Below are 14,720 nucleotides of genomic sequence, written 5' to 3' on the forward strand. Positions count from 1 at the left end.
CTAACTAGACACTGCTCCACAGAAGATATACAGACTGCCAACAAACACATAAAAGGATGCTCAACATCACTAATCACTAGAGAAATGCAAATCAAAACTGCAATGAGGTATCACCTCACACCAGTCAGAATGGCCATCATCAAAAAATCTACAAACAATAAATGCTGGAGAGGGTGTGGAGAAAAGGGAACCCTCTTGCACTGTTGGCGGGAATGTAAATTGATACAGCCACTATGGAGAACAGTATGGAGGTTCCTTAAAAAACTAAAAATAGAACTACCATACGACCCAGCAATCCCACTACTGGGCATATACCCTGAGAAAACCGTAATTCAAAAAGACACATGCACCCCAATGTTCACTGCAGTACTATTTACAATAGCCAGGACACGGAAGCAACCTAAGTGTCCATCGACAGATGAATGGATAAAGAAGATGTGGCACGTATATACAATGGAATATTACTCAGCCATAAAAAGAAATGAAATTGAGTTATTTGTAGTGAGGTGGATGGACCTAGAGTCTGTCATACAGAGTGAAGTAAGTCAGAAAAAGAAAAAATACTGTATGCTAACACATACATATGGAATCTAAAAAAAAAAATCAAAATTGGTTCTGAAGAACCTAGGGGCAGGATAGGAATAAGGACACAGACATAGAGAATGGACCTGAGGACACGGGGAGGGGGAAGGGTAAACTGGGACAAACTGAGAGAGTGGCATGGACATGTATACACTACCAAATGTAAAACAGATAGCTAGTGGGAAGCAGCCACATAGCACAGGGAGATCAGCTCAGCTCGGTGCTTTGTGACCACCTAGAGGGGTGGGATAGGGAGGGTGGCAGGGAGACGCAAAAGGGAGGGGATATGGGATATGTGTATACATATAGCTGATTCACTTTGTTATACAGCAGAAACTAACACAACATTGTAAAGAAATTATACTCCAATAAAAATGTTAAAAAAAAATCTCTGGGAGAAAAGCAACAAGCAGAAAGGCAAGCGAACTGATACACTTGTCAAGGAAAAAAACTGGGTAAACAGCATGTTGGAAAAGTCCTCATTTTAGGAGTTGACTATTTAGAGGTCGTGGGCAAGGATTTCTTTAAATCTGGAATGCTGTATCTATGGAGCAGAGTGATGATACCACAGGAGTGAGCTCAGTCACTGAGCTAACATTATTCATAAGTTCTGGAATCTCTTCAGGCAAAGTAATTACATTTTTATATAGTCATTTAAATATTCGGTACTTGCTATGATGTCAAGTAGCTTACAGTATCCGAGAGTCGGAGCTGTGACTTCAGGCGATGGAAAAGGCTTACAATTTTTTTATGAAGCAGAAAGGATTGCTTATGCACACACCTGGATGTAACTGTGACAGCCTCACAGTCAGAACAACTCGTTGCTTTTTAGCGCATACTGTGAATTTGGGCAAGAATACTTCTGCTGATATCATTTTGTGCTACATTAATAAAATATACTGATCCTTTGCAAAGTGTCTCCAGCCTCGAAACCTTACACCTTCACCATGCTTACTCCTGACAGGAAAGAGGAGACATGAAGAACAAAAGCTCCCTCCCTTCAGACTGTTTTAAGACATGGTCATACAAATAATAAGTAAGGCAAAACAAAAACATGTAGCTGGGAGGGAGACGCAAGAGGGAAGAGATATGGGAACATATGTATATGTATAACTGATTCACTTTGTTATAAAGCAGAAACTAGCACACCATTGTAAAGCAATTATACCCCAAAAAAGATGTTAAAAAAAAAAAAGTTACCACTCTCATAGAAAACAATGATCATGTCAGTATTTTGCTTTGTAATTCAAGAGCAAAAGACAACATATTTAAGTATCTTAAGAACATTCTAAAGACAATACTACCTACGGTCTGTTCTTAGGTTTTAATTTTTAAGCGAGTCTTCATGTGCCTCTTCACTAAACATTAGATTTGACTACATATCATATTTATTTTGGGCAGTGTTTAGTCTGATGAAACACTGTAAGAATTCTGATTCCAGAAAAGGTAGACATTTTATCACTATCTGGACAACCACCAACCTAAGGAAAAGGATACAATGGTTTGACATAAGCCAATAAAGGCATTATCATGCTTTTTGCTCTGTAGCTTTTTTAGAAGCTGTTGTGAGCAATAGGCAATAAGAAATAAATGAATACATAGTGGTAAACGCTAGGTGGAAAAATGATAGAGATCCTCAGTGGCTGTTTTACATGAGATGGTTGGGGAAGGCAGCTCTGAGGAAGGGAAACCTGAGCAGAAACCAGAATGACAGGAGGGAACAAACCATGACAGGAACAGTGAGTTCTCAAAAGAGGAAAAGGATTTGATGTTCTTAGCTATGATTAACTGTAAGAGAAGAAAATTAAGCCGAAAAAAGAAAAGATTTCCTTTTATTATCTCATGCCAGCTTCAGAAGACATGACTTCCAGGGCAGACTCGACTGCCAGCTAGCTCTGTGATATAACTTCTCCACTCCGGAATTCCTTTACAGTTAAGCAGAAAGACTTGACTAGTCAAATTTTAAGGCTCTTCCCTTTCTAAAAATCTGTGATTCCCAGCAATTACTTTTTGTTTTTGTTTCCCTGCCTGAAAACATTGAAAAAAGGGTTAAACATTCATCACTGTGAATGCAAGTTCAACTGTCTTAAATGACAAGTTTCCCAAGGAATCTATTTCAAAGTGTTGCCCCCCGCCCATGGTATCTCTGCCTTTGTCTGGCGTGTAACCTGGTGGGTGCTGACTAGATGTCGGTGGAAATCAGTACTGAGATATTTCTGGTCTTTCTTCTTCTGGGGAATGATGCATGAAAGTTGAGAAATACCCCTCCTCCTGCAATACTCATCTTTTCTCTCTAGGGGTCGTTCTTATGATGGCCTAAGAAGAGTAGGTTTTTATATTCTTCTCCTGAAAAGATTCCAACAACATACCAGGATAAAGACATCCATACGTTGCAGCCTCTGAAGAGAATTACATTTCTGCATTGGACAGGCCAAATTATTTATTCTCTCTTGAAAATCTGGCATCTTATTTTCTTACATGCAATATAATGTGTAAAATAAGCTATTTAAAGAATTAACGTATCTGTTGATTAAAGTTGCTCTCTATTAAATATGCTTTCTTTTTTGAACAAAGTGAAAACCTGACATTGTGTAAGTGGGGTCTAAAGGTTTTCATGTCATTATTGTCCATTACGGACACCAGAGCTCCTTGCAGAGAAGGGCTCAGGCCTGACACGGAGACGTCGGTAATTCCAGCACATCTGGGGCTCTGGCCTGGATTCTGACATGTGCCAAACTTTTGGCAATTAGCTTTCTGAGCTGCTGACAAATTGGGAATCCCAACTTCTTCCCTACCATACTGAGAGGATGGCTGTGAGTTTCAAAGCAGTTGATTATAAAGTTCTTGAAGTATGAAGTGTTACACAAGCGTGAGATAGTGTTCTTGAGTAGCAACTACAAATAGCACTTCATGTTTCTGATGCTTTTAATGGTGATGCTCATCATACAGAGAGCATACTGACTCACAGTAATGCCACAGAAGGGTCCCCTCGCCCCTAATATGTAGGTACTTTTAAAACTTGGGGAAAAAACTCTAGGTACCAGATATGCAGAAAGACAAAATTAAAGAAGTGGGCTTTGGACCTAGACTTGGGGGTTGGGCTTGGGTTTTTAATCCTCACATGGGGACACAGAGCATGGCCTACAGTCTGTATGACCAGGGGAGTCAGACAGAGTTCCCTGCTTAAGACCTACATCTGAACAGGGTTCAAGAAAATTCTACCCACAGGCCTGGGAGAGTGGCAAGGAAGCTTCCCTTCTATCCAGGATGGTAACCGGAAGAAAAATAAACAAAAAAACCAGACCTCTAATAAATTCAGACTCCCAAGCCTACACCAACGTAGGTAGGAGGTCCATAGTTATAGTAACTAAGGGGGCATAAACCCAAGCTAAGAAGTTAACGGTAAATACAAGTCAGGATGTATAAAAGCTCCATAAAGAAAAAAAATGAAGATGAGCACACACACACTTAAAAACACAAAATTATAAACTGAACTAGGCAATCAACTACCACTGAGGAGAGTCTACAGACATAACAAGTGGGAGATTTAATGCCGCTAGAAGCAGAGATAATAAAATAATCTAGAAGAGGCGCTGGAACAAATATTTTAAGAATGATTAAAAAGCTGTAAGTACGAATAGAAAAATAAATAAAAGAGAAGAACAGGACCAAATAACAATAACTAAAAAGACCAAGCAAATTGAAAAAGACCAAAGAGAACTTTGAGCAATTAAATCCAGTCACTGAAATAATAGACACAATGAACTGATAGAGTAGATTATAAAAAGCTTAAAAGATAATTAACTGGAAGAGCTGAGCCCACAATACAGCAATGAGAAAGAAGATGGGAAAGCTAAAAGATAAGGGAGACAGAATGTAAAACTGAGTCAAATACCCAACAGGAATTACTGATGCAGATAATAAAAATGGGAAAGGTACAGTATGTGAAGAAATAACTGCAGGGAATTTTCCTGAATAAAGGAGAGACACCATCCCCATATGGAAGAGTCACAATGAATCCAGAGCGGAATAAATAAAAAGAAATCCACACTTAGATTCATGGGAGTAAAACTGTAGAAAATCAAAGACACGGAGAAAAATTCAAAATCACCAGAGAAGAGAGATTTACTCACCAAAAAAAAAATGACAATTAGAGTGACAACGAACTTCTCATCATCAGTTATGGAGGCCGGAAGAGACAAAAAAAAAAGTCTCCAAAGTACTGAAGGAAAGAAATTGTTGACTAAGGATTCTATAATCAGCTAAACCATCATTTAACAGAGAGGTAGGTAAGCGCCCCCCTCTCAGACCCTCACTGAAACTGCCTCCAGAGAAGAGGTTCTCAAACTTGAGTCAGCGTCAGAATCCCTGGGAGCGTATGTTAAAACACAGACTGCAGGGCCCACAACCAAAGTTGCTGATTTTCAGTAGGTCTGGGTTGGGAGCCCCAAATTTACATTTCTAGTAAGTTTCTGAATGATGCTGTTGATCTATAGGCCACACTTTGAGAACCATGAACTAGAGATTAAACTTTATTAAGAAGAAAACTTAACCTGGAGAAAAGTAGATGCAAGAACCAATGGTGGGGACGTGGAAGCAACTGAAGTGTCCATCGACAGATGAATGGATAAAGAAGATGTGGCACATATATATAACGGAATATTACTCAGCCATGAAAAGAAACGAAATTGCGTTATTTGTGGTGAGGTGATGGACCTAGAGACTGTCATATGGAGTGAAGTAAGTCAGAAAGAGAAAAACAAATACCGTATGCTAACACATATATATGGAATTTAAGGAAAAAAATGTCATGAAGAATCTAGGGGCAGGACAGGAATAAAGACGCAGACGTAGAGAATGCACTTGAGGACACGGGGAGGGGGAAAGGTAAGCTGGGACGAAGTGAGAGAGTGGCATGGACATATATACACTACCAAATGTAAAACAGTTAGCTAGTGGGAAGCAGCCACATAGCACAGGGAGATCAGCTCAGTGCTTTGTGACCACCTAGAGGGGTGGGATAGGGAGGGTGGGAGGTAGGCAGAAGAGGGAGGAGATATGGGGATATATGTATATGTACAGCTGATTCACTCTGTTATACAGCAGAAACTAACACACCATTGCAAAGCAATTATACTCCAATAAAGATGTTAGAAAAAAAAGAACAATGGTGGGCAAAGGAATTTGTTTACATGTAAGTAAATTAAACAAGCACTGACTGTTGAAAAAAAGAGAAAATATTAATGATTATTTGGCAAGTTTAAAGACAAGGTAGTTTTATTAAAATTCCACTGAACAATGGAAAGTAGGAGTGGGAAGAACAGCACTGAAGTTCCCCAAAGTCGTATATTATCCAGGAAAAGGGTAGAGAGTGATTAATTTTGACAAAGGTCAAGTATATTGGTTAAAAATTTTAATGTGAGCACCAAAAGAACAGAAATAGAAAATACAACGTCCAAGCAAGTATAGCAAATGAAAGAAAATAAAGAGTACTCTATCAGTCCAACAGAAAGCAAGAAAAAAGATAAAGCAGAGATAGTTAAAGGACAGAAAAGATATACTAGGCAAGTACTAGTGAAGAGAAACTGAACATAATGACTGACAAAGCCACAGTCACCATGGGAGATTCTGACCCAGCTGACTCAGTTAGATAAAGAAAAGCCAGGAAAAATGTTGTCATGGAAATGGAAAATTTGAACACCATAGGCCTGATGTACAGACATATATAAAGAACTCTATACCCAGCAAAGACAGAATACACATTCTTTTCAAACACAAAAAGAACATTAACAAAAAATGGCCAAGCCTCCAAAGACGTTTCAAATGTCTGATAATATTCCATAGACAATGTTATATGGCCACAATGCAATAAAATCAGAAATCAGTAAGAAACAGGTAAAAACCGTCTCATACTCTCAGAAACTAAAAAGCATATTCTAAATAATTTGTAAGTTAAGGACAGAAAGAAATCATTATGGAAATTACCAAAAATTTAGAACTGAATTAAAACGAAGACCAAATATCTACACTAAGGTAATAATTACCTAAATACACATGCTCTTATTGAAAGAAATACTACCAATAATAATAAAAAGAGAGTAAACAAGGCTCTTTTGTTAGTAGAAAACAAAGAAAGAGCTTTCTTCAGGGCAAATCTACCTGGATTTATGATGCTAAATAATTTTCAGTAGTAATTATAAAAACTAACAGTGTTGCATGAAGACATGATCAATAAGCAATAGAAATATTTGAAAAGGCTTCATCATTGTCAAAAGTCTTCTGTTGCTTGAAAACAGCATCCTTTCTTGAATTTACCTTGTTTCTCATGATGGAGAAGAGAAAATACTACTCTAACTTATTGTGACTGTGAATGTAACAAAAGGAGCTGTGGTAGTGAAGCAGGTGTTTGTTAAGCTACATGCAGAGGAGCTGACGCCTGTTCTGACCCACGTGGCATTGGGCACTTTGCATCAACCGCTAAGCAAAGCAGCTGGACAAATCCAAATCCAACAAGTAGCTAAAGGGATGTCAGGTATCAAGGTGTGTTTGCACTGTATTATCTTTCAAGTTTTCAAATGGACCTATAATTCAAAATGTAATTTGAACCAAATCAGATTAAAGCCACAGAATTAGTATTTTAAATATACCTATTGGTGTCTTAGCTCAGCACTTGATATAACAAACTTCCCTTCCTTTAGCTCCTCCAGTTATTAAAAGATTCCCCAATTTGCAATCTTCTGCTCATCCCAGTACAGTTCCTGCAATTCCAGAGTCTCTCCTTGAACTCATGTAACCACTGACAAAAGACTCTGGAGTATTCCACAGACTCCTTTCAGATGTTTGATACCAGGTGCCTGCTGACCAGTGCCAGGGTGTCACTCTTCCTTATGAACACACATAAGGGGACTATGAGAAAGTTAGTGGGTCAGCAGAGATAAGATTCTTAACTGCCAGTTCTGGAGTGCAGACCCCCTCACCCAAACCTTTGCAGAGTTTTAGAGCCGGAAGAGATTCCGGATCCAATTTAAATTTGTTAGCATACATATACTACCCTTGGCCTCAAGAGATGTTAAAACTCTACAAATACAGGACAAAGTTTTGCTTCATATAAAAAGGAAGAGGGGGGGCTTCCCTGCTGGGGCAGTGGTTGGGAGCCCGCCTGCCGATGCAGGGGACGCGGGTTCGTGCCCCGGTCTGGGAAGATCCCACATGCCGCAGAGCGGCTGGGACCGTGAGCCATGGCCGCTGAGCCTGCGCGTCCGGAGCCCGTGCTCCGCAGCGGGAGAGGCCGCAACAGTGAGAGGCCCGCGTACCGCAAAAAAAAAAAAAAAAAAAAAAAAGGAAGAGAGGACATTTTGTTTGTTATACTTTTAATCTACCCTTTTATAAAAGACAAAAGAGGATGTTTAGTTTTGTTACCACTAGCGAACCATTTTCTTTTCCTTTATATTGAAAGCCCTGTGAAAAGGCAAATGTAGCTGTACCTCACCCAGAAATTCCGGGAAGGAGGAGACGGGAGTAATGCTAAATTTCTCAAGGACACCAGTCAGGCCCTTGGCATCAAGGTGAGCAGGAATATACAAGAAATGTGTGTTTAGATGAAACCAAAATATTATACTGAAGAGTCAGAACTTGAGAATACTAACCGGACCAGTAATAGCTGGATTCTGCAGTCTTGGGTCTTCCCACTGAGTAATTTTGCTATCTGGAAATATTTAAAAACAAACACAAAAGCCAGCTTATTAGTTCAATCTATTTCATGTCCAAAATGTTTTAGAAAGAATTATTTCTGGATTTTCCAAAAGTTCCCCCAGTTCCCCATCCTGACTCCCAAGGATAAATAACTTAGTATTTCAGGGTTAGAAGAGAACTATACTCTGTAAGGCAATCTGCACCACAGCCCCCCATACCGTTTAGTTAAAAACAATCAAAAATGCACAACTGAAGTAAAACCATCTACTCACACTGTTTTGGGCAAGCAATCTGCTGAAATTTCAATTATAAACCCCTGCACCTTCAAGGATTTATAACTTGAGGTTGATTTTCATTTAATTAAAGAAAAGCATAAAAGATTTTAGTTCCCCAAAAGTTAACACACACACGATTTTTTTCTCATTTCAAATACTCTTTCCTTTGCTTATGGTGTTGCAAACGGCTTTCAATTAAAAAGCTTAAGTTGAACAAATGAATAATCCATGACATGTGTCACTCATAGGCACACGAAAATCGAAACAGCTAAGGCAGTCGAAAAAATGAGAATTAGATACAGCAGAGGAGGATTCCAGAGAAAAGATTCCCTTTTGGTCAAGCTGGTGAGAAGTGGTTCTTTCTTCCAAATGAGTCAACGTCAATAAGATTAGTAAATGTCACCTATACCACTGCTTCAATGGTGTAGGTGGAAACACACATTAGCTACCTGGATCACTTGGGATTTGTGACTGTGCCTTACTTAAAAAGACTTTATGCTACTATGTGTATATATGGGGGGGGGCGCAGGAATGAACTCACACGAAAGATATGGGGAGGGTAGACGGGGAAGAATAGGTTTCTCTCTGGAGTGTTAGGAAATCTAAGTTGGTTTGTAAAAAAGGAAATGATCTGTTTGAGAAGAACAGTCTGTTTTTTTCTGGTATACTTCGTAAGTGGACTGATAAGAATAACTAATACATTTGGTTTTAATGACTATCCCAGGAATTTTTCGAAGTCTGGTATGATAATTATTTTAACAAAAGCAGTGGTAAAGTTTTAAAATTAAGCTACCAAAGCACATGACGATTCTAGATTCACGTTGGCAGAAAAGTTACAAGAACTGTTTCGACTGTTTCAGAGAACGCTGAAGGACGAAGCAAAAGGTGTTTTTGGGTCCCTTACTTTGAAGACAGAAGTTTTTGGAAATTAAGAGCTGTTGCTGTGATGCAAAACAGGAGAAAAGGAAATAAAAGAAAAAGAATATAGCTGAGTAAAAACTGCCTTAGACTATATATAGACTGGGTACCATCATCAAACCAGAAAATAAATTACCTGCTACCTCCATATGATGACCCCCACATCTGTCCAAACCAGAACCTCAAGCTCCATCCTTGACACCTGCACCTGGATTTCCCCTGGGAAACACCTCAAACCCTCCTCTGCCAGAAGTTGACCCATAATCTTCCACTACCAGAATGGCTCATACAGCCCTGGATTCCTTATTAACAACACCACAGTCCGTCCGTCCACTGTTCAGGTTCGGCACCTGTCATACCCTCCATCCTCGCTTACCTTTCACTCCGGTGGTCACCACCTGTCCCCACCTCTCTGAAAAGGCTTCTTTCCCGAGCGCTCATCTTCTCCCCGGACTACTCTCTAGGTCTCCCTGGCCTCAGTCTCACTCACCCCCGTTCAAAACTTCCTTTGAAGCTCTCACCCCCGGGCCGAGGGCCCGCGAGCGAAGCCTCACCTGCGGCTCCCCAGCGCTCGCAGCACCCCCGAACCCCCCCTCCTCCCCCACCCCCATCCGTGGGAAAACTGTCTTCCACAAGGCAGGACCCTGGTGCCAAAAAGGCTGGGGACGGCTGCTCTAGAGCACAAACCTGACCGCGTCAGACTCCCTTCTGCACCATCCCTTAGGCGCTCCCGCCTGGCTGCGGAAGGGACCCGAGTCGCCGTACCAGCAGACTCCCTTTGACTTAACGCGGTGTCACGCCAGCCTCACCTGCACACCGGCACACCGGCCGTCTGCAATCCCACTGCGCTCCTCTGAACATGGTGTCACCTGCACGGCTTCACACACCTGCGCACGCTCTCTCCCTCCTAGAATTGCTCTTTGCTGGGCGTGCCTGGCTAAAACCTCACTCATTATTTGGGATCCACCTGAAAAGTTCTACAAGGCTCTTTTGCAGTCTTCTTCCACTGCTGGAGCCCAGACACTCAGCAAGTATTTCTACGTAACAATTGGTTCACTCCCCTAAGACAACACTTAAATACCTCCTGGCACTCCCTACTAGAACCTAAGCCCCTTGAGGGCCAGAACTGTGTGCTGTTCATCTCCACAGCCCCCTCTCCACCACTTAACACATTTCCCAGCATGTAGCAGGAGCCTGACTTTTTAAATGACCAAACGAAGCTGATGGCGAAAACAGATTCTTTTTAAAACAGTCTAGGCTTTCAGAAGCGCATGATTACAATAATGATCAATTTTGCACTTAAGAATTATCGACATATGACTGTCGGTGGCCAGTTACCCATTTTGTCCTAAAACTTTTGAATCTAAACTTGCTTTTTGTCTTTGAGACGTAATATTTGAAATAAAGGGGCGAGAATGAAGTAGAAGAATAAAAAACTCAGTCCATTTAGCTACTATTAACAGGTTTGGTAAGACTGCTGGCAGGAAAGATTAAAACAGGATCTTACAGCATCCCTGGAATTTTATTTTCTAGCTTTGTATATAAACTGCCTGTGGCCAAGTACTCAGTGGCTGGGCATATCGGGTCTTTAAGAAGAACTACGCTATTCCTAAGGGAGGTAGGGATTCAGTTCAAGACCTTCCCATACCCTTTAACACCAGGCTTGAGACATAGGAGCTTTTTGATAAATGTCAATCAAATGAATCTAGAAGTCTAAAGGGCAGATTAGTATTGAGCATTCATGCTCTTCTGAAATTAAATCTTTAACATTTTTAACCTTGAAAATGTCTCACTTCTCAAGAATTTATGAAGCAGAAAATTAAAAAAACCTAATGAATTAGGAGACAAGCGCACTGCTGCCTTTTATATTCAGTGTGCGGTCACATGCCCCAGCGAAGTGGAAGACGGATGACTGAGCACCTTACAAGATGGCTGCTTTCACGGTCAAATGGTGTAGTAGGGATGGCCTGGCTTCTGTCCTGCAGGCAGCAGGAGAGCAAAATGAGATGCTGAATTTTGCTAGAAATAAGATTTGGGAAAAATGTTTAGAAGCAGAGGCTCGTTCGGAAGGTAAGGAAATTCCAGGTAATGAAACCCATTTTGGAGTGGGTTTGAGTACCTGATACAGCGTCTTAAAAAAGACAGATATGCTTCATTTTTCACAGACTGGAATTTGTTTTTTTAAAAAAGGCATATGAATTGAACTCTGTTTCACTGATATGTACACTGCTCTATTGCTTTCCACTGAATAAACCTTGATGAATTAGGAAGACCTGGCAGAAATGTTACATTGTCAGCTAATGAGGCTCTCCTAAACAGACCTTTTTCTTACACAGTCTTTGGTCATTTAATTTGGTTAAGAGAACTTTTCAGTAGAGTTGAGCAAAGGCAAATTTTAATCTCCACGTAAAGGATCACAGATCTCACACTGGCATAGCTCAGATCAACAAGGCTCTGTACGTGGTCTATATCCTATCGTTTGATTCCCAGGAGTGAAGAGGGGGAGCCTCCCACGTGCTGTGTGGTCTGGAAAAGAGGAATGGGGGATGTCTGAGAGGAGCTTGGAGGGACTGATTAGGAATAAGGGAAACACCCAGGCATTTAGCAAGGAACCACCCTTTCCCATCGCCTGGAAAACAGGAGCTGGGCAGGCCTGAGGCTGGAGGCACGGCTGCTGTTGCCTCTCAAGGCAGGTTCTCTCCACTTCCCAACCAAGGGCATCAACTTCCTAACACAACACCGGCACCACTGGCCCTCCGTGAATGGACTCCGAGTCACCATTTAACAAGCGTTTACCGCATATTACACTAGGTCTATGCACGCCTACAGAAGAACAGTCCATGATTTTTCTAATTTCTAATGTATACTAGGATGGCCCTTTGCAATCGTGTTTTTCTTGTTTCTGGGTCCTTACGGTACATCAAGAACATTTCATAAAGTTCTTTTTCAGGTTGACCTGACATCAGACCACCAGCCGGAACATGGCCACAATGTTGTGTGAAGTACTCTCCGTGTGGCGGACCAAGGCTGTGTTACCGGTTAAGACCTTCCTTTAATAAAATGCTCATTATCACTCATACCTCTCTTTGAAAACTGAAATTGTAATGCATGAAAAAACTGAAAAGGAAACTTTTGTTTTTAGTGGGAAAAAGGCAGTGTGACTCCTCTTCTGTTTCGGCAAATTCTGCTGAGAAAGAGAATCATAACTAGCACAGGAAGGAAGGAAGTGGGGGTACCCGCATATGGTAAAGCATTTATGGCAGCAGTTCTATGCTCACTGTAAAATTCTGGAACGTAGGCAAGAATCAGCATTTTCACTGGTCGAAGACAAAAACTAGGCCTATGTACTTTGAACTATCTAATTTTAAGCAAGGGTAACCCACACCCCTAAATACACCCAGGACTTCTACTTTTGGTTTAATTCTGAATTGTTGGGCTTCTTGCTTACTTCGATTTCTAAAAACCCCTCAATCTCCCGTGCCTGAAAGCGAAGGTGTCTCTACCATGCACTGGTCGCTTAGGAACCCAGGAAGAGGCCCTGAAATGAGAGACAGTGACAGGCCCCACCCACATGAGGACCCCTCGAGGCCACGCTTCCCGGTCAGCTCAGCAACATGCTTAACTAACCAATGCAATCAGTTAAGAAAACATGAGGCTGGGAAATCTGGTGTAGACTTAATGCTCATGTTTATGAACCAAATGAAAACAAAGATAAATATATTCCACCAGATCGCACGCGTATGTGAACTTTAAATCTACTTGCAGACTTCTTTTCAATATACATTTTCAGAAGTTTTAAGGGATATACTAATATGATCCCATGGAGAAAATGTCACTTCAACAAGGGGGAAAAAAAAACCAACAACACTGGCTAAAAGCAAACCTTTATTAGTTTAACTTTTAGTTGGCATGAGAAACCACACATTTATTCATAGGAGCTGGAGCAAATGTCTGCAGCAAATGTAATTTCAAGAAAAGAACTGCACATGTATTAGTGTGTTGGGTGCAGGGAAACATGCTGTGAATAGAAAATAAGTCAGAATGGGCATCTTGCCCTGAGACCTCTGGAGGCAGCTTTTAAAAAACGTAGTGGCTGCTTCAAGCACTGCTCATACACAGATTTCTGACATAATTATCACTTCTAATCTTATTTTCTATTACCAGAGTGTATTTATTAAAAGCACAAAAGTCAAGGGGTCATCGATCAAAAAAAATTTTTTTAATTAAAAAAAACCGTTAATAGGTCACAAGGTCAAACTGGAATGGGCTACTTTAAAGCAAACTGGGGTGAATGCACAGTACCGTACGAGGGCACTGAGTCTCTGGTATCATCCTCGCCACATAACACCTGGCTGCCTAGACAAACAGTAAAATGACACAGCTTTCACTGTCATATCTGAATTACCCTCATCCTCCCTTCACCTGCAACACCTATGCGTCCATAACGGCACCTACTTACTATGATCAATGTAAAACGTTCGGCCATCCAAGTGAATTCTTTCTTCCCAACCAGGCTGGTATCAGGGGAAGAGAGGAAGAGAAGACAAACATTAGCCAGCAGTTCCAAAATCAAAGGCAAAAGGTAAAGACTCTAGGACACCTCCTTATTCTTCTCCCCTGGGGTACATTTTTACGTAAAGAATAAACTAAATAGAAACATTTCAAATGAACTCACTCAAATGACAACACCCAGCAACACACTTTAGCACATGTTCTACAGTCTCAGATGCACTCACTGTATGATGAACAAGAAAAACAGGGGTTATTATTTCAAAAGCTTCAAAGGGAAACCCCAGCACACTGTGAAACAGTTGAGCCTGGGGCTGAATAGCTCATTGAATTAAATGAGTCTTTACTGAGTACTAAAGGGAGGATGAAGGGTGATATAAAATGTGAGAGACTGACGCTTTACTCATGTCATCAGGTGGTTGAACAATCGAATACTGAAATCCTCTGCTGTGAACTCTCACTACTCAGGAACCAGACTTGGATACTTTTTCCAAGATCAGGCTGGTATGCTTTCATGATCTGAACTGTGCCTACTTGTTACCTGAAAGTCAAGAATCCAACAGATCTAGACAACCTGCAGTCTTTCACTTACTAAACTCTCTCTCCAGTCTCTCCCCAGTCTCCTTCCATCTAAACCCCAGAACCAAATATTTGGAGGGTGTGGGGTATTTGTATAACCTGATGAATAAAGACCGCACCCTAATCTTTCTAGCTTCAAATTTTGCTGTAATATACCATACACCA

At 40.9% G+C, this 14,720-nt stretch overlaps 1 protein-coding gene across 9 annotated transcripts in view; it reads right to left on the reverse strand.

Moving 5' to 3' along the window:
• NEDD4L (NEDD4 like E3 ubiquitin protein ligase) overlaps positions 1–14,720 on the reverse strand; it is a 340,545-nt gene that overhangs the window by 32,838 nt on the left and 292,987 nt on the right. For 5 of the 9 annotated variants that reach the window (XM_060121791.1, XM_060121794.1, XM_060121793.1 and 2 more), the window contains 3 exons: positions 13,927–13,981; positions 13,770–13,823; positions 8,229–8,287 (listed from right to left, as the gene is read on the reverse strand). In XM_060121791.1, coding sequence (XP_059977774.1) covers positions 8,229–8,287; positions 13,770–13,823; positions 13,927–13,981 — 168 coding nt within the window. The remainder of the gene's footprint in view (positions 1–8,228; positions 8,288–13,769; positions 13,824–13,926; positions 13,982–14,720) is intronic. The other 4 variants (XM_060121798.1, XM_060121799.1, XM_060121792.1 and 1 more) reach the window with 1 other exon arrangement.

Source organism: Lagenorhynchus albirostris, chromosome 14 (assembly GCF_949774975.1).
Source record: "Lagenorhynchus albirostris chromosome 14, mLagAlb1.1, whole genome shotgun sequence".
NCBI lineage: Eukaryota > Metazoa > Chordata > Mammalia > Artiodactyla > Delphinidae > Lagenorhynchus > Lagenorhynchus albirostris.